The 20,036-nt window shown below is 44.7% G+C and overlaps 1 protein-coding gene and 2 non-coding genes across 3 annotated transcripts; all 3 read left to right on the top strand.

The window, feature by feature from the left end:
- Positions 1-13,643: 13,643 nt before the first annotated feature.
- LOC139020212 (U6 spliceosomal RNA) lies at positions 13,644-13,748 on the top strand. The gene has a single exon (XR_011473226.1). It is a non-coding gene; the product is annotated as a U6 spliceosomal RNA (small nuclear RNA).
- Positions 13,749-16,016: 2,268 nt separating this feature from the next.
- On the top strand, positions 16,017-16,123 carry LOC139020295 (U6 spliceosomal RNA). The gene has a single exon (XR_011473287.1). It is a non-coding gene; the product is annotated as a U6 spliceosomal RNA (small nuclear RNA).
- A 3,038-nt stretch (positions 16,124-19,161) lies between these two features.
- Positions 19,162-19,602, top strand: LOC139019486 (large ribosomal subunit protein eL39-like). Its single transcript, XM_070428498.1, has one exon. It carries the CDS (start codon positions 19,177-19,179, stop codon positions 19,330-19,332), a length of 156 nt encoding a protein of 51 aa, XP_070284599.1. The 5' UTR covers positions 19,162-19,176; the 3' UTR covers positions 19,333-19,602.
- The last annotated feature ends 434 nt before the right edge of the window (positions 19,603-20,036 follow it).

Genomic DNA, 20,036 nt, shown 5'->3' with positions numbered 1-20,036 from the left:
TGCCCCTGAGGACCTTCACAATAACTGTGTGTCCCTTTAGAGCAGTGGTTCTCAACCTGTGGGTCGTGACCCCTTTGGCGGTCGAATGACCCTTTCACAGGGGTCGCCTAAGACCATCCTGCATATCAGATATTTACATTACGATTCATAACAGTAGCAAAATTACAGTTATGAAGTAGCAACGAAAATAATTTTATGGGTGGGGGTAAAAACATGAGGAACTGTTTTAAAGGGCCAGAAGGTTGAGAACCACTGCTTTAGAGTGATGCCAACATTTTTTAATAGATGCGACAAAGATAAAGAATCAGCTCTGTATAATTAGCCTCTGGATTGGTCTGAGATGACAGGTGGTCTAGATACAGGAACATTCTTTCCTTAGTTCTTCAGGTTATCTGGAGATTTAGTGTCTACCCAGGCATCGATGTAGGACTGGCAAATCAAAATTTTAAGTTCCCAGGCAAGAATAGAATCATTTTCTCATACCTCAACCTACTTGATTTCAGTAACTTGTCAGTTTGCTAAAGTGACTCCATTTTATTTCTTCATTCTATTCTCGGTATACTTTTGTGAACCAATGGGATTTTTTTTGGATTTTTTTAAAAAAGATGTCCCAGAGTGGGATTGCTGAGACAAAGGATATGTGCACTTTGCATGTTAGCAGTTACAGCAAGGTTTCTTTTCAAATGGCTGTAAAAACTCACATTCCTACCCATAGGCTATGAGAATATCATTTCCCAACTCTCTCACTAATGCTTAGTGCTACCATTCTTTAATTTTTGTTAGTATGACAAATGAAAAATGGTAAGAGAATATTTTTTAAATATATATTTTTTATTGATTTCAGAGAGGAAGGGAGAGGGAAAGAAACATCAGTGATGAGAGAGAGTCGTTGATCAGCTGCCTCCTGTATGCTCCCTGCTGGGGGTGAGGGGGCCACAACCCCGGAATGTGCTCTGACTGGGAATTGAACCGTGATTTCCTGGTTCATAAGGCAATGCTCAACCACTGAGCCACACCAGCTAGGTGAGAATATTTATATACCCTTGGGAGACTTTTGCAAGCAGGATGGAATATCCAAAATACACAAATAAAAAGATTACTGGCCCTGGCCAGTGTGGGTCAGTTGGTTGGAGCATCATCCTGTACACCAAAAAGGTTGCGGGTGATTCCAGGGCAGGGCACATACCTAAGTTGTGGGTTTTGATCTCCAGTCGTGGCACGTATGGGAGGCAACTGATGGATCTCTCTCTCTTTCTCCCTTCCCCTCTCTCTAAAAAAAATTAATAAATAAAAATAAAAGATTACTCTATGTAAAAGAAACGATAGGATAAAACATTTGCAACACATATGACAAATGGTTAACACTAATTGGTAAGAAAATGACAAACAGCCCAATGAAAACTAGGAAAAGTGTATACTAGTGAGTAATTCACCAAGAAGGACATGCAAATTGTCAACAAACACATGGAAATATGCTCAACCTCACTTAGGGAAATGGATTAGTTCATGTGTATGGTGAGTTTAGGAAAAACAAGGTACATGGAAGATAGAAGGTCTCTAAGTAATAGGATGCTGGTCTCTAACTCCTCCATTAGTTTGGCTTCATGATTCTGATGATGCTTTCCAGAAATTCTAATAGTGCATTCATGTAAAGGGTGCAAGCGCTAGGATTCAAATTTTTCTCCCACCCAAATGTGGATGGAGTTCTTAGGATTGAACCAAATCTACCTACGGTCGAGGGCTATGGCTGGCAATCAGGAACTTCCATAAGGATTTACTCTCACCATTTCTGTTGGTGCGGAGACCAACCACTTGGCTATTATCTCTACATGGCTCTAGTCTGAATCATCAGTACAGGCATCCTCACTTTATTGTGCTTCACAGATGTTGCAGTTTCTACAAATTGAAGGCAAGACCCTCCACCACCAAAAAGATTATGACTCACTTGCTTTATCCTGGATCTAAACCCACAATAACTCCAAGTTACGACTGTATCTTTGTTGGGACAGGTTGCCATTGTTTTTACTGTCAGGTACACTTACCCCCTGCAAGCCTCAGCTTTCATCTGAAGGCTGGTGCTACTCTCCACAGGTGACGTATCATTTGGAGACTTACCTCTTTAGACACCAGCCCAACACTTCAAGAATAATAAGACTGGCCTTAGTTTAGACTTGCCCTGAACTCAGGGCTGAATCTGCCCCTGCATAGTTGCCTTCTAGTATGCCTCCTGGCTTTTGCTTCCATCTCCAGCCCCAGCGATCTGGCTTGGTCCCGGGGGCTGGCTCCCTGACCTACCTTTTCACCTCTGACTCTTTCTTCCTGCTCTCCCCCCACCCCCATCTTTTTTTTTGGCTCAGTGGATTTGGACTAACCTCCCAATTGATATCTGATTTGGCCTTGGAATCCTTCCATTGTAAACTACCTCACAGGCAGCCAAAGGAAGATCCTGTCCCATGCCCCTGATACACTGAGGATGTTGTGCTAGAAGTAGGAAGGAACTTCAGTACCCTTTGTACCCAGTTCTGCACTGTGGGAGGACACAGTTGCCCCACGAGAGAGAATGCTGAATTGGTGGGGCTCTCTGTCCTCCATTGTGTTGCTTTCACAATTCACAGAGACCTTACATGCTTGCCAAGGTTTTTGCCATATTTTGATAACTTTTCATTCCTCCACGCTCCACAGTTCTCCAGGAAGCCTGGTTGTTGGTGTTCTTACAATCCCATTTAACCGACAAAGGCAGTCCACAAGGGAGAAATGTAAGGAGATTTGAGTGTCACTACACTCTGTGATTAAAGGCCTGGAAGAGGAAGACAATATAAACCAGGCATGGTCAGGATTCATTGAGGTTGAGATCTCACCTGCTGGGGAGCAGAACTCTCATCTTTGCCCCCAAACTTGATCTGGAGTAATGTTACACTTTATATGCAATCCCAGAAGGTTTGCGGCATCTATCACAAAGAGGGTAGTCTGGCAGAGTGAGTGCCCTGTATGTCCTGCTGGAACAAACCTGTCTGTACAGGCTCCTACATGGGTTTCTTCCTTCCAGGCTTCTAGCTGGGTTGGAGGTTTCAACCCAGTTCTTGTGATTTAGGTTATGTGCAAGTTAGAGCTGGAGGAGCTGTTTCTGGGGTCCCCCGACAGCTACAACAGCTAGCATTCAGAGTAATGAGCAACCTTTCTCAAGTAGGTAATTCAGAGGAACGGTTGTGGTTTCAGCCCTGGCTACACATTAGGACCAACTGCAGCACTGGAAATCAACTGATATCTGGACCCCACCCTAGACTTAAGTCAGAATCTCTGGGTTTGGGACAGGGCGTAGGTATGTTTTAAAAGCAACCCAAGTCTACAAGATTTATTGGGGTGATCACTCATAAGTTATATAAATGTCTAAGTACTATGTTGTACAGCTGAAATTAATATAATATTGTATGTCAACTGTAATTGAAAATTTTAAAGGAACCAGCTGATCTAATAAACAACCAGGGTTGAAATCTACGAGGCTATCCAGTTATTGGTTGAATCAATGGTAAAACCTTACCCCTTCAAGAGGCCTGCAAGACCCATATTATATACTAGAAGCCTGGTGCACGAAATTTGTGCACTCAGGGGAGGGGAGGTCCCTCAGCCCAGCCTGCACTCTCTCACAGTCTGGGAGCCCTTAGGGGATGTCTGACTGATGCCTTAAGCCTGCTCACCATGGACATCCTTAGCTCTGCTGTGGAGGCGCGAGAGGTTCCCATCATCGCCGCTGCGCTCGCCAGCTGTGAGCCCAACTTCTGGCTGAGCGGTGCTCCCGCTGTGGGAGCACACTGACCATCAGGGGGCAGATCCTGCATTAAGCACCTGTCCCCTGGTGGTCAGTGCACGTCATAGCGATTGGTCATCCGCCATTTGGTCTATTTGCATATTAGCCTTTTATTATATAGGATATGATGATGGGTGCCATGGACACATTTGCTGTAAGCAGTGGATTCTCAAAGTTTAATGTGCATATGAATCACCTGCGGATCTCCTTAAATATTAAAATATAAGTCTTTGTTTTACTATGGTTGCAAATATCAAAACATTTCTATATGTGACACGGCACCAGAGTTAAATTAGGGTTTTTCAAAATGCTGACACGCTGAGCTCAAAAGGTTCGTCATCGCTGATATAGAGGCATGCTTATAGAATCGAGTAGTATAAAATACAGCTGTAACAGGACAATAAAGAGAACCTGGCTATGCTGATCATCCGAACGCTGTCTCCGTGTCCTTCATTCTTTGCCAACTCCGTCCACACCTTTGGGAACCCCTGGACCACTGGGGCTGGCCCCTGGCATATGTGTAAGTCCAAATATATGTGATATATTTGTATTCATAGAATAACTTCTAGGAGTCTAATTACAAACTTTACAGTGGGCTGAAATTTACACTTTTTCTGTATCTAACCCTGTGTTATTTGAAATTCTAAAAATTTGCAGGAATCATTTCTGTAAGTTAAAAACAAAAAAGATAATGTTGAAACCGGTTTGGCTCAGTGGATAGAGCGTCGGCCTGCGGACTGAAAGGTCCCAGGTTCTATTCCGGTCAAGGGCATGTACCTTGGTTGCGGGCATATCCCCAGTAGGAGATGTGCAGGAGGCAGCTGATCGATGTTTCTCTCTCATCGATGTTTCTGACTCTATCTCTCTCCCTTCCTCTCTGTAAAAAATCAATAAAATATATTAAAAAAAAAAAAAAAAAGATGAACAGCAACAACAGAAGGGAGTTATCTCTAGAATGTGGAGTGTGACGGATGAAGAGTTTCAGTTTGGTCAACGCCCCCAGGTAGATTAGGCATTCCTATGGTGCATATCCCCTGGGAAGCTCCCAAATCCAGCCCTGCTTCTGAGGTGCCAGCACCACTGCAGAGCCCTTTGTGAAAAGGAAAGCCCCTCACATTCCATTGTGCTGATTCTTCTGAAATCATTTGTCCCCATTGTGACCACTGAATTTTAATTTTTTAAAATATACATAAACTGCTAGGGTGGCACGAGGCCAAAGTGGTAAGGGATTATAAATTTATCAGGTCATCTGGATACCAGATGGGCTGAGCCCCCAAATGGTGCCAGCATTCAGGGACAGGGAGTCAGAGATTTTAAAGGACTTGAAGTGGACTTTTTCTGGGCAGAGAATTCTCTGGGGGGCCCGGGTCCTGGGAAGGTCTGTAGGGGAAGGATATTGGTCTTAGGAAGTGGAATGTGGTCTAAGCAAAAGGGAATGTCGGTTGTGACGTGGCCTAAAGGTCAGTTCCCAGGGGAAGGGGTATTGATTCAATTATTTGATCAGATCTAACACAAACTTTACAAAATAAGCTGCCAAAAATAGACCTCTCTCTCTCTCTGTGTCTCTCTCTCCTACACACACACACACCCTGGATACTGCCCACAGTCCAGTCTAAATTACAAAGTGCTGAGATATCCTATTCCAAAGACTCTACTCCAGAGATACTGCCATAGACATTCCTTTGGATTGAGAATTCCACTTGGAGGTTGGACTACATTCATGTGTCTGGACTCTTGCTGGGCCTGGAGAAACATCTCTCATAAACTATCATACGGGGAGCCCTTGCAGGTATGGCCTGGTGTGTACAGACTTTGCCTTCTCCTTGGACTCCTGCCCATGCCGGGCCCACTGCTGCTACCAGTGCCAGTGCCAGACTCTGACCTTTCCCTTTGGCCTTCTGCCATGTGTCCATCCTGAAGTTTTCTCAGACACACTTGAGGGCACATGAGTGGGAAGAGTGGGTGTTGAAGACTCACATTCTGTTTTGCTCTTATTTATTCTAAGCAACCCAAATCACCAAAGGCAATTTTTAATTATAAGTAGGTATCTGTAGGTTTTCCTCTTGGAAACTGAACAATAAATACATATATTCTTCCCTCTTTACAGTTATTTCTTTAAATATATATGTATATAGATACACACACATATATATGATAAGTTTATTTTCTATATATAATGTAATAAAGCACATCAAAGAAAGTTTGGAGGAATAGGATTGAGATTTGGAAAGAAATCTGTACATCTATTATCAATTGATTTTTGATAAAGGTGCCAAGAACACTCAATGGGGGCAAGAATAGTCTTTTCAGCCTATTAACCAGGAAGCCATGGTTTGATTCCCAGTCAGGGCACAGGCCTGGGTTGCTAACTCAATCCCGGTTGTGGGTAAGCAGGAGGAAGCCGATCAATGATTCTCTTTCATCATTGATGTTTCTATGTCTCTCTTTCCCTCTCCCTTCCTCTCTGAAATCAATAAGCATATATATTTTTAAATGGATCAAAGATCTAAACATAAGAGCTAAAACTGCACAACTTTTAGAAAAAAACAGGAGCAAATCTTTGTGATCTCAGACTAGACAATGGTTTCTTACCACTTCACATCTACTAGCATGGCTATAATTAAAAAGATGGACAATAACAAGTGCTGACAAAGATGTGGAGAAATTGGGACACTCAGATACTGCTGCTGGGACTGTAATATGGTGTAGCTGCTATGGAAAACAGTTTGATAGTTTCTCAGAAAGTTGAAAAATATAATTGCCACGTGACCCAGCAATTCCACTCCTAGGTATATACTCAAGAGAGTTAAATATATGTTCATGCAAAATTTGTGCACAAATGTTCATAGCAGTTTTTTCATAACAGCCCAAAGGTGGAAATATCTATTGATGGGGGCAAGAATAGTCTTTTCAACAAATCATACTGGGAGAAAAACCAAATATCTATTGATGGATGAATGGATAAACAAATGTAGTATATCCATACGATGGAATTTTATTTGGTCATAAAAATAAATGAAGTACTAAATCATACTATGACATAAACAAACCTTGAAAACTTCATGCTAAGTGAAAGAAGAAGTTAACTTGTTACAAAAGATCAACTATTATATTATTCCATTTATATGAAATGACCAAAATAAACAAATCTATAGACATAGAAAGATGAGTGGTGGCCAGGGGCTGAGAGGAAAAGGGAATAGAGAGTGACCGCTAATAGTATGGGGTTTCTTTTTGGGGACGATGGTTGCATAAGAAGTAGAGAGTGGCCAGCTGGTTGGGTCAAGCTCCAGTGGACAGAAGCTCCAAGAGTAGGTCCTTATTTGAACCTTCAGGGGCCACTCAGTTCTCTTTGATTAGTTAAGGCTCATACTTGGGCAAAGATGTAATTCATGGAGTTATATCAATATATTGCTTCATGGGAGACTAGACAAGGTTTCAAACACCCAGACTCATAAACTGATCACCAAACAGGCAGAGGATATGAGCAGTCTACAAGAAAAAGAAATAGCTCATCGACATGGGAAAGGTCTTCACCTCACTCATAGTTAAGGACATGCATCACAAAACAATGAAATTCCACTTGTCATGTGTCAGACTGGCAAACACGTCAAAGTTTGGTAGTGCCCAGTGTTCACAAGGTTATGGGGAAATAGGGACTCTCGTCCACTGTTCCTGGGAGTGTAAACAGATTCAACTCTTCTGGAGGGCAATTTGGCAATGTCTGTCAACATTTTGAATGTTTGTTCTCATTAACTCAGCAATTCTCCCACTAGGAGTTTACCCACAGGATATACTGACAAAATTATGCCAAATCATGTGCCAGAATGTTTACTGCAACATTGCAATAACAAAAATCTGGAAAGCACACATATATCCATCAGCAAGTTAAATACATCTATGTAATGGGAAAGTATGCAGTCACTAAAACACGAGGTAGGACTATTCATGTGGACATGGAAAGATCTTCTAAATGTGTTTTATTTATTTTTTGTGTTTTCTTTTCTAAATGCGTTTTATTAAAAAACAACAACAACCCCCCCCAAAAAATGTGCACCACAATATGATCTCATTTGTGTTAAATTAAAAAATAGATATAAAGGTATACACTGACCTTTTTTTCAGGAAGGATACATACATAGTGGTAATGACTTTTGGGGAGTAACACTGTTTGGAGGGAGGAAAGGATAACTTTTGCTTTTTATTTGACACTTTTCTATAATATCTGATGTTTTTAATGCCATGTAGGGCTTTTCCTAAAATAAATATTTTAAAAGCAGACAAGGAACATGGAGGGATAAAGAAAAGAGAAAAGAGAGATCCCTTAGACCGGAGATTATGGTTTGTCTGACACGGATAATCTTGCTTTAGCTGCATTAATGAAAGCATTGTGACCGGATCCCTTGAGTTTTAGGAAGACCACCAGGGCAGCAGCCTGGAGGACGGAAGGGAGATGTGAGACTAGAATCAGGGCAACTGGTCATAAGGATTTGCAACCCGGTGGGGCTCACATTTAGGACATAAAGGTGAGTTGGAGAGACTGCCCCAGAGAGGAGAGATATTGAAAAGGGAAACTGAGAGTCTTGATGCCTGATTGGATGAGGAAGATGAGGAGGCCCAGGCATTCGCCTCAGGCAGCTGAGTGAATGGCGATGCTGCCCAAGGAAACACTCAGAAGGAAGCAGAGGGTCAAAGAGCAGAAGAGGGTAGGGAAGAAATCATGAATTTAATTTCCGAATATGTTGAGTTGAGGAAAATATTCAATTTGATCATATTGAATAGACATATAGGTATGGAGCTCAGAGAATTCTGGCTTGGAAACGGAACACATCAGCCCAGGTTAAGTAGTCAAAACTGATCCTAAGGAAATGGTGTAGACCAGTGGTCGGCAAACTCATTAGTCAACAGAGCCAAATATCAACAGTACAATGATTGAAATTTCTTTTGAGAGCCAAATTTTTTAAACTTAAACAATATAGGTAGGTACATTGTTATTAACTTAACTAGGGTACTCCTAAGCTGGTCTTTGCTAAAAACGTCCTCAATCTGATTGAGGTACGTTCGCTGAGGTCGACCCCTTCCAACTCTCCCATCCACACTGGTCTTGTATACTTGTTTCGTCATCTCCTCTCTGAAAACCGACTTCTGTGCATGGGCCACGAAGTTTCAATCGCACTGTACATGCGCGCCCACATGTGGTATTTTGTGGAAGAGCCACACTCAAGGGGCCAAAGAGCCGCATGTGGCTCGCGAGCCGCGGTTTGCCGACCACTGGTGTAGACCAAGAAAACAGGCCTGGTGCAGAACGGGACTCCAGAGAGCACCTCACCCTGGACTGTTGGGTAGAGAAAGAAGGCTCTGGTGTGAGCTGAGTAGTGACCGGAGCCCTGAGGGGAAAGCAGTGGGTGGGGTGGGGTGACAGAGCATTGTTTCTGCTCCTGGGGCCACACTGGGGCTGACATTTGAAGCTGCTCTCTTACTAGTGCTCTCTCACTCTGCTTTTGCCACCGCTTCCCAGTAAAACCCCAAACCTGGGTTTTCTGCTTATGCTCCTGAAAAAGGCCACCCAACTAATGAGAATGGCCCCACTTTAAGTGTATGGTTTCTACCTCCTCAGGGCTCTTTCTGTACCACCCGACAATTTACTTTTATTTCTCTCTGGTTGCCTCTGGCTCTCGTTCCCCAGTTATTCTCAATTATCACCATGTTCACTTCTCACCTCTCGCTTCCACTTTCTTCAGGGAGCCACTGAGGCCCTCGGGGTGGGGTGTGCGTGTCTTTAACATCTCAGTCCTCTCTCTCTAAACGCATCTAAAACAGTGTCCACCTTTGTTCCCCAGTGTCCAGCCTCCTGTTTAGCTCTAGAGTCCCTCCAGGAGACTTTCTGACCCTGTTCCATCCCTGAGCCTCGGTTACTGGCTCCTCCTTCTGTCTATATCACTGTATCACACATTACATATTTCTCTATCATGGTGTTACCTCAATGAACTAAAGTTATCTCACTGTCTTCTCCAATTAGCTTGATCCTATGAATGGTATTACCCGCTCCCCCCACCTTAACTTCTTTTTTTTTTTTTTTAAATATTTTATTGATTTTTTACAGAGAAGAAGGGAGAGGGATAGAGAGTCAGAAACATCGATGAGAGAGAAACATGGATCAGCTGCCTCCTGCACACCCCCTACTGGGGATGTGCCTGCAACCAAGGTACATGCCCTTGACCGGAATCGAACCTGGGACCCTTGAGTCCACAGGCCGACGCTCCATCCACTGAGCCAAACTGGTTCGGCTTAACTTCTTATTGATACATAACATCCAAGCAAAATGGAATGCACATATTATGCATGGATAGCTCACAGAATTTCCACAAACTGAACGTATACATGCAATCAGCACCCAGGTAAACAAACTGTCCTGGCTGGTTTTGCTCCGTGATTAGAACCTTGGCCTGAGGACTGAATGGCCTCAGGTTCCATTTCGGTAAAGGTCACGTACCTCTTGGTTGCAGGCTTGATCCCTAGCCCCGGTCGGGGTGTGTGCGGGAGGCAGCCAAATGATGTGTCTCTCTCACATTGATGTTTCTCTCTCTGTCTCTTCCCCTCCCTTCCACTATCTCTAACAATCAATGGAAAAAATTATCCTCGGGTTGAGGATTAACAAGAGAAACCAAGCCTGACAGCACCCCGGACTTACTCTCTCTGTCTCCCTCCCCAGGGGAACCTCTATCTAGTCTTTCAACAGCATAGATTAATTTCAGCTGGATTTTTTTAAAAACATTTTTTGAAAATAGTATGTACTCCTTTGTGTCTGGCGTTCATTCACCATCATGTTTGTAAGAATCACTCACATTGTTGCATGTAGTCATAGACAGTCCATTTCCATTGCCATATAATATTCCACGTGTGAATAGAGCACAATTTATTGATCCATCCAAGTACGGTGATAGTGGCCCCATTTGGGGCTACTGCAAATAGTAGGCACTATGTTTTACTTATCCTCGTATCTCCAGTGTTTCACACACGACTGGCATAATGGTTTGTGTACAAACAGGTGGGAGAAAACAAGGAGTTCTCTCCCACTGTATTCTTGGATGGTCAGATAACACCTGAAATATTAGGTTCAATCCTGGGTACCATGTTTAAAACCGTTAAAAGGGACCATTGAGAACTTGAGTTGTCTGTGGAAGGGGAGCATGGTGGTGTGTCTGGAAGCCATGCAGGATTGGCTATGTAAGATGACACAATTGTTTATTATGGAAACAGAAGCTGAGGAGATTGGACCTGGACAGGTTGCTTCTGAAGATGCACTAGGCCAATGGCTAAATATCTGGGGGAGGCAGCTCTCTGCTCAATAATAATTCTAATACTGGCTCATAGTTAGAGATCACTTACCAGACACCAGGCCTTGGCATGTGCTTAGGGCTGGGTATCCATCGGCCAATAGGAAAATTACTTTTTAACGATGAGACTTGAGCAGGAGCTTCTGAGTTAAACTGTGATCAGGTCATGGCTGCATACGCCCTGGGAAGTCCCCTTATAGGGTCATGGAAAAGCCTCTGACTTGGCTCCCTACCTGCTCACCTCCTAACAAAACTGCCTTCTTTCTGGGCGTGACCTCCTGAAGTGCCTCCCTGGTCCCACCACAGCCAGCAAATCACCAAGTGTCAGGAGCTTCCTTCTACTCGGCCCACCTGCCTGGCCAGGACCCTCTGCCCTTCCCCCCGGGATGTCTGGGCAGCATGGCTCTCTTCTCCCAGTGACTCAAAACTGTCACCTGCAGGGGGATGACTCAGGTTAGGAGGGCTGGGGTGACCTTGTCCTCAAGTTTGTTTGTTCATTTGAGAGGAAGAGTGTGAGGCAGGAGCAAAGAAATGTAGTAGTGCCTGGAAAATACACACACACACACACACACACACACACACACAAACAACAACAACAAACAAACAAAAACCCCAGAAAGAAGAAAAGCCTGACAAATAAATCGGTTGCTGAAGGCAAAAGGTGTTTGTTGGAAGAAAACTCTGCCCTCCTCATGGGATAGGCTGTGCTGCTGGCCTCGCCCGCCCGCCCGCCGCCGACAAGATGCTTTATCTCACCATTGGCGCCTCAGGCCAAGATCTGGCAGCTGCAGCATCGCCAAAAAGCCTGCCTCTGAGTCAGACAAGCAGGTGTGGTGGCTGTGTCCCCTTTCTGCCCACACCCCCTTGCTTTCACCGCTCCATTCCCTGCCCCAGAGCCCTGCTCTCTCCTCACTCTCGTTTCTTCTGAGTCCTTTATTTATTTTATATTTTGAAGGAGGCTAGAGGGAGTCCAAGATTTAGGAAGCTGGACAACATGAGGCAGATCCCAGAAGCTTCGCTCTCCCCACTCCAGCAGCCATAAGTCACGTCTTCTATTTCTGCTCTTCTGCCAGACAAAGCCAAACACACTCACAGTGTTAACAGAAGAAATGCCAGCGGACCTGACCTTTCTCTCTGGGCCCCGGAGCCACCCAGACTCCCACGCTGCTGCCACTTGCTTATTGCTTAAAGAGGATTAGCACGTACCCGAGGCTGCAGGGCCCTGCACTCAGGCTTGCTGGGAATCAAAATAGAGATTACCTTATTTGACTTAAAAAATTTCTGCTTGAAAGATAGAACCCTCCAGAGAAATACAGTGGCACTTGTACGTATACAGCTTTAAAATAGATTTTTAAATTAGTTTGCCAGCTGTTTGCTAGGCCGTGCCTCTGGTTCTCGCCCCTTACTGTTGCTGGGTCCTTTTGGGAAATGAGGCCAAGAGGGACAGAGGGGCTGCCAAGGCCACAGGAGCCTGGATGCCAGGGGACTTTCCCAGGAGCCCTGGCAGTTGTTGCCATGGGCCCTTGGAAACCCTGGGGACCTGGCACCAAGGTCTGGTGTCGCCCAGAGAAACTGACAGAGCTCAGACCACCTCCCCCACCGCCCAGACCTCACCTCAACCCTGCACTGCCTCTTCTAGGCCAAGGTCCGGAAAAAGGAAAGAAAAGCACGAAGGAGAACTGTTTTCGGCTGGAAGGGCCTTTCACACTTCTTGTGGCAAAATATTTCCTTGAGCTCCTGTACCACTTTCAAGAGATGCATACATACATGGTCAGAATCCTCGTTCCCCTCCTCTATTCCTGCCTGGCGGCTCTTCATCCCCAGTGTCATTTGCTCAGCAAGCATGAGGGGCAGCAGAGTGCGGTGCTGAAGAACACCAATGTGCCGGGGTTCGAATCCTGGCTCAGCACTTCCTAGCGGTGTGACGTTGGGCTAGTCACTTACCCGTCCATGCCTTAGTTTCCTCATCTGTAAAGTTGGTAGAGTGATAGCTCTTAACTCATGCAGGTTGTGAGGACTCAATGAATGAACATATGGTGTATAGAATGTGTGCAGTGCTTAAAACATGGCCTGGCATGCAATGAGCATATGCTCTTATCACTCTCTACAGTACAACTCCCAAGGCTCACCTGCCTGCTGCTGCCCTGTGCTCTCCTCGCCTTCCGTATTTCTGTGTAGCATCTGACCTCCTTTATCTTTACTGCTTAATTTTCTGCCTTTATGAGGACAGGAGTCACGTCTGGCATGCTTTCCGCTGTCCAATCCTTATGATCTAAACTGTGCTCAGCTTATGAGACACCTGAGAAATGTTTTGTGGGTTGTTTTGTTTTGTTAATCTTCATTGGACGATATTTTTTTCCATTAACTTGCCCTTGACGGGGAATCAAACTGGTGACACCTCCGTGCATTGGGTGATGCTCTAACCACTTGGAAACACTGGCCAGGGCAAGAGAGGATTTTGACTACAGTAATAAATGAAATATTACAAAGAAGAAAGGCTGGTGCTTGCTTCGGCAGCACATACACTGAAAACTGGGACAATGCAGAGACTAGCGTGGCCCCTGCGCAAGGATGACACACACATTCATGATGTGTTCCTTAGCTAAAAACAACAACAAAAAAAGAAACCCTAAAAGGCAAATGCGATCCAGAAGACAGAGAAGCCTGAAGCTCTTGGGTCATTTTTCTTCCTCTGTATTTCCTTCATATACTTGGCCTTTTCATTTTGTTTGTCTAACTGCTAAACAAAGAGAGAGTTAATGAGTTTCAAGTTCTGGGGTTGTGAGATAAGCCCTTGTAATTACATCTCTTGCAGGAGATTTCCGCCCTATCTAGTTTTTCAAAATCTAATTAAATACTAAATGCATACAAAAAATAGCTCATAGGAGCAAAATATTTAAAAACGAACACCCAACTACTTACAACCCAGTTTGAGATGCAGGTTAAAAGCCACACTACGGAATTCCCCCTTGTCAGCTGTTCCCATCTCAGCCCCCTTTTAATTTTTGTTGATATTCCTTTGCTGTTCTTCCTATTTTCACCCTTTAAAACACATATCCCTGAACATATGCTGGCTTTGCATGCTTTTGAATTTTATGTAAAATAAGTTATACGCCCGACTGGCGTGGCTCAGTGATTGAGCATTGATCTATGAACCAAGAAGTCATGGTTCGATTCCTAGTCAGGGCACATGCCCGGGGGTTATGGGCTCGCTCCCCAGTGGGGAGTGTGCAGGAGGCAGCCAATCAGTGATTCCCTCTCATCATTGACGTTCCTGTTTCTGTCTCTCCCTCTCTCTTCCTCTCTGAAATTACTTTTAAAAAATACTTTTTAAGTAAATAGTTAAATCACACAGTAAGTATTTGATTTGCTTTTCCCACCACTCATGATGCTTGTGGCATTAGTCTCTGCTGTGAGATGCAGCTGTGTCATACGCTGCTATGTGAATGCTCTGCTGTTGTCTTCTCCATGCTCTCAGTGGCTGTGTGGTTGTTTGCAGCTTTTTGCTATTGCTGGCAGTGCTGCTATGAACATTCTTACATGTGACTACTGAGGCCCAGGGTCAAGATTTCCTCTGAGTTTTCTCCTGGATTCTAAAGTTTATACATTTTCAACTTATCTAGATAACACTAAATTGAGCCCTAGCCAGGTTGCTCAGTGGTCAGAGTGTTGGCCCACGGACTGAAGGGTTTTGGGTTTGATTCTGGTCAAGGACATGTACCCCAGTTGCAGGCTCAGTCCCCAGCCTGGGTCGGGGCATGTGGGGGAGGCAACCAATCAATGTGTCTCTCTCACATCAATGTTTCTCTCTGTCTCTACCCCTCGCTTCCACTCTCTCTAAAAATCAATGGAAAAATACATCCTCCGGTGAGGATTAACCCCAACAACAAATCCCCACCAAACACTAAATGGAATCCTCTGTCCCTGCTATGTTCATCTTCTGGTTCTCTCAGACCTGTCAGAATGGGCTCTGAGCTTGCACCGAGATGGCCCCCACTCCTGGGCGACTTAGAAAATATCCCCGTGTGACTTGGGTGGGTTCCCTCCGGCTCATCACTCAGGGCCCCACAGACAGGAGCAAACTCTGTTGACCCAAAGCCCAGTCAAAACCAGACAGAGGTCTGGGAACAGCATTCTGACTAACTCATTTGTCTTCTCAAAATAATACAAGTTTTAATATTTCTTCAACCAAGTGAAGTGCTATTAAAAGCATTAATTTTCTTGTGATAGAAGCTTGCCTTTGAACTCATTGTTTTAAAATCCCAAAGTGTCTTGATTGTGGTAGGCTTTCTAGAAATATTGACTTTATTTTGGGGCGTTTGCCGCCCCGGTCAGTAGGATAATTTACAAATCTGTCTGCCAAAGCCAAGAATGTGCATTCTCTTTCCTGTTTTCTCCACTCTCTTCAATGGTTTTATGTTGCCATTACAGTAATAACTTAACAGAAAGCTGTAACAGTGAACGCTGACGAATCCCTAAGACCTGCTGTGACTTTCTCCGTGAAACTCTTACATGTTTGGTCACTGTCAGCTCAGCAGGCTGTCCTGGCCCAGCTCCTCTGTCTAGAAGGGAGCTCAGAGACTGTAGGTCATTCATATCTTTTTGGGAAGGCATGCTGATCCTTCAAGAAAATGCGCCTCTGGAAACTGAAATCGGGGCAGTTTGTAAGCAAAATCTGTTGTTAAAAGCAGTAAGTTATAGCTTGGCTGGGTAGCTCAGTTGGTTAGAGCATCGCCCCAGTGCGCCAAGGTTGCAGGTTTGATCCCTGGTCAGGGCACATACAGAAAGCAACTAATGAATAAATAAGTGGAACAACAAATCTCTCTCTCACTCTCCCCCTCCCCCCCTCTCCCAGCCTCTCTAAAATCAGTCAAGTGCTCGCTTCGGCAGCACATATTCTAAAATTGGAACGATACAGTGAAGATTAGCATGGCCCCTGCACAAGGATGACACACAAATTCGTGAAGCATTCCATATTAAAAAAAAAAAATCAGTCAAAAAAGCATCAAGTTACAGAAATAAGCCAGAATTACACCTAGCCCGGGCTGAGACCACAGTCACTTCTGGGCGAATACGGTCTTTTTCTCTCATCACATGCAGCCGCAAACTCTTACCAATTCTTCTTGTATGTTTCTCCTGCCCATTCCATCATTGTGTCTGGGCCTTTTTCACCTTCACGCCTGAACCACAAGGGACTGAAATCGTCTCCCTGCCTGAGTTTCCCCTCCTTCTAACCCACCATTGCTGGACGGATCATCAAAAACTAAAAACCAAGCAGCAGCAAGAGCAAACCCCTTACACAATAACTGGTTTCCTCGTGACATCCTCTTTCTGGCCCCCAAGCTCATTGGCTTCCACACAACAAAATGCAGAGCCTTCAGCCAAGGCGTGCAAAGCTCTCCCCAAACTCCTTTGACCTCTCTGGCCATCTCTGCGGAAGCCTGCGCGAGCACACCCCATTTCCAGCACAGTTTCAGGACTCGGGGCCCCTGGAGCCACAGACCAGGGTTTTCGAGCCCCCACTCGTGGCCCCGCCTTCTCAGTGTTATCATTCACTGCCCCTCCCCCCACCCCTGCCACCGCTTGTCCAGCACACTCTACAGGCCACATTCGCCACACACAGCTTTGCTCCGGGCTTTTCCCTGCCCAGAACCCTCTACTCTGTTTCTGTCTCTCAGGTCCCATCCACCCTTCAGGGCCCCACCTCCTCCAAATCTTCCCTGACTCCCTTAGCCTGTGACCATCGTCCCCTCCTCTAGACTTCTGTCCTGACCCAGAAAACATAGTTTATTCTATAGTAGAGGCCCGATGCACGAAATTCGTGCAAGAGTAGGCCTTCCTTCCCCTGGCTGCCAGCACTGGCTTCCCTGTGGCACCCCGTACCCGGGCTTCCCTTGCAGCCCCTGCTTCGTCCAGGAGGTCATCAGGTCTAATTAGCATATTACGCTTTTATTATTATAGATAGACCATCCAAGTGGATTGTAAACCCTCAGAGGGCAGGAATCATGATGTTTAGGTAGGTCAGTATCTTCCTTATCTTCTGTACCAATAGGTGTTGGGATAAAAAAAAAAAGAAAGAAAGGGTAATGCCCTCTTTCTCTATTTCAGATCAGGCCCTCCTCCCCTGCCTGCACTCCCAAATTCTGCTGTAAAACACCCAGCAGGACTCTATCTTAACCTGTGTAAAATAAGGAAGCCACATTCTCAGGAATGGAGAAGTTGAAAAAGTGAACTAACGTATTTCTTTTAATGACTCAAATAGCCTAGGGAAGATAAATAAACAACTTGGACCTGAGACAAAAGGGAAGCAATCCAGGTGCTTTTGAGTCTGAGCCAAGCCAAACCCTGGCTGGACAGCCAGAAAGGCGTCAGCTGCCGACCCAAGTAGGCAGGATGAGTTGATAATAAAGGAAAGCTGATTACAAAAGAAAAAAGTGCAAAGTTGAATCTTAGTGGTCACCTCTGACATCCATTGCATGAGCTCAAATGTTTTTTAAAAATGCCCCTCCCCCAACACACACGTCAGGGTGAGTAGAGTGTGACAAGTGGTTGTAAAGGCCTGGAGCAGGGACCTTATCTGATGTGGGACCTGCAGGGCCATGGCAGTCACCTCACAGTCGTGTGAACTTCTTGTGTGGAAGGGTAGATAAACTTCATTTAAAGGGAAAACAGCCGGCCAGCATGGCTTAGTGGCCCCTTTTGTCACACTTTAAAAGCAGAAAAACATTTTTGGTTTATTATTATTATTACTAGAGGCCTGTTGCACGAAGAGATCTTTGTTGGCAGTTAATTTGCATATCGCACGGATTAGCCCATGGGAGGCGTAGCAAAGGTACGGTCAATTACCATGTTTGTCTATTATTAGATAGGACTATTATTATTATTATTTTGGTAGTCTTTTCATGATTCCATCCTGCCCACCTTTGCAAAACCCTGGCTAAAAGCTAAAGAGTAAAGTCCTCAAGGGCAAGGACTTATTCACTGCTGACCACACTTCAGTGGCTAAAACCTCTTCAATGGTAGGCTAATCAGGACATCGGGCCCTCCTTCTGCCTTGTCCCCTCAGAGTCTTCCCCCAAGACCTACGCCATCCCTCTCTCAAATCAGACTAGTCATCAGTGCCTCACTTACATTAATCAGATGAGAATAATCAGAGTTGAGGACTTAAAACCAGCCTTGAGGGAGCAATTACAAAATAGCTTGATTTCATTTACCAGGAGGCATATGTAAATAAGGGAGGCAACTATCATCCCTTTTTACAGATCTGATAAAGACATTACAGGGATTGAGTGCTTTGCTTAAGGTTGCACATATAGAATGTGTCAGGACTGGCACTTAAAGTCAATACCTATCTTTTTTTTTTTTTTTAATCCTTACTCAAGAATATTTTCTCCATTGATTTTTAGAGAGAGTGGGAGGGAGGGAGGGAGAGAGAGAGAGAGAGAGAGAGAGAGAGAGAGAGAAACATTCATGTGAGAGGGACACATTGATTGGTTGCCTCCCGTACATGCCCGACCTGGGCCCAGGAAACAAACCTGAGACCCAGGTACATGCCCTTGACCAGAATCAAACCCATGACCACTGAACTATGCCAGCCAGGGCAATACCAGTCTTTTATTTTTTAATTTTTATTTTTTAATTTTTTTATTGATTTCAGAGAGGAAGGGAGAGGGAGAGAGAGATAAAAACATCAATGATGAGAGAAACATTGATTGGCTGCCTTCTGCATGCCCCCTACTGGGGACTGAGCCGGCAACCCGGGCATGTGTCCTTGACTAGAATCGAACTGTTAGGGGCAAAGATAGAATATTGGGACTAGCTATGGTTATGGGAAATATTAATCATGCTCTGCTAACCATGATTGCCTTGTGTTGGTTAAAGAAAGGACATTCTGACCTGGCTAAGAGTTGTATGCCCCCAGGACCTGGGAGTCAACCTTGGTCCTGGGAGTCAGCCTTGGAACCATTCTCACTCAAGAACTGCCTATTGCTCTTTCTCCGCCATTGAGGAGCACGCGTTCGCTTCTCCTTCACCATGTCTTCCCACAAGACTTTCAGGATCAAGAGGTTCCTGGCCAAGAAACAAAAGCAGAATCGGCCCATTCCCCAATGGATTCAGATGAAAACTGGTAATAAAATCAGGTACAACTCAAAGAGGAGACATTGGAGAAGAACCAAACTGGGCCTATGAGAAATCACACATGAGAGATGACTTACATATTTATGCTATATCCAGGTTGCCTACACCCTTAAATGATTGAAAAGATGCTACTGTCTGGACAGTTGGGGCATTTTAATTGGAAGATTAATGAACTTGTGATTTTGCTCTGTTGATTTTTTCCCCCTGAAATAGTAGGTTGGTTCAGTAATAAATGTGTGAGATCTTAAAAAAAAAGAACTGCCTATTACCATGGAAAGATTAGCAAACTTGTTGCCCAAACAATGGAGTCCCACCTCAGCCTCCTAATTCCCCATGCCTATAATCCCTACTTCCCCATGTAATCCTTGTCCTACCCTATGTAAGCAGCTGGCTTATGGGAAACTGGAGAGCAGATTTTTGTGGGTGACCTGCTGCTCTCCCATAGTGCCGACAGTATTGGAATAAACGCTCATATATTATTCAACCCTGTCTCTGCTTAGTTGGCTCAAGTAGTGACAGGCAGCCTGGACCCATTGATTGTCCTGTTACAGCACCTCAGACCCTTCAGTCTGCACGCCGACGCTCTGTCCACTGAGCCAAACCAGCTAGGGCAGAATACCAGTCTTTTAAGCCCAACAATATCCTTTTTCCTGCACAAGTTGCTTCTTGGTAGTGTGGACGAAAGGGGCCACATGCTGACCTGACAAGCTCAGAAGAGGCCTGCAGGGCAGTCTTGCAAACTCAGAGACTAGGTC

This window comes from Myotis yumanensis, unplaced genomic scaffold, assembly GCF_028538775.1.
Source record: "Myotis yumanensis isolate MYYU_CA2020_CCGP unplaced genomic scaffold, mMyoYum1.0.hap1 SCAF_11, whole genome shotgun sequence".
NCBI classification, from domain to species: domain Eukaryota; kingdom Metazoa; phylum Chordata; class Mammalia; order Chiroptera; family Vespertilionidae; genus Myotis; species Myotis yumanensis.
Note: the sequence above shows the minus strand (reverse complement) of the source record. Positions and strands in the feature narration are given on the sequence as shown.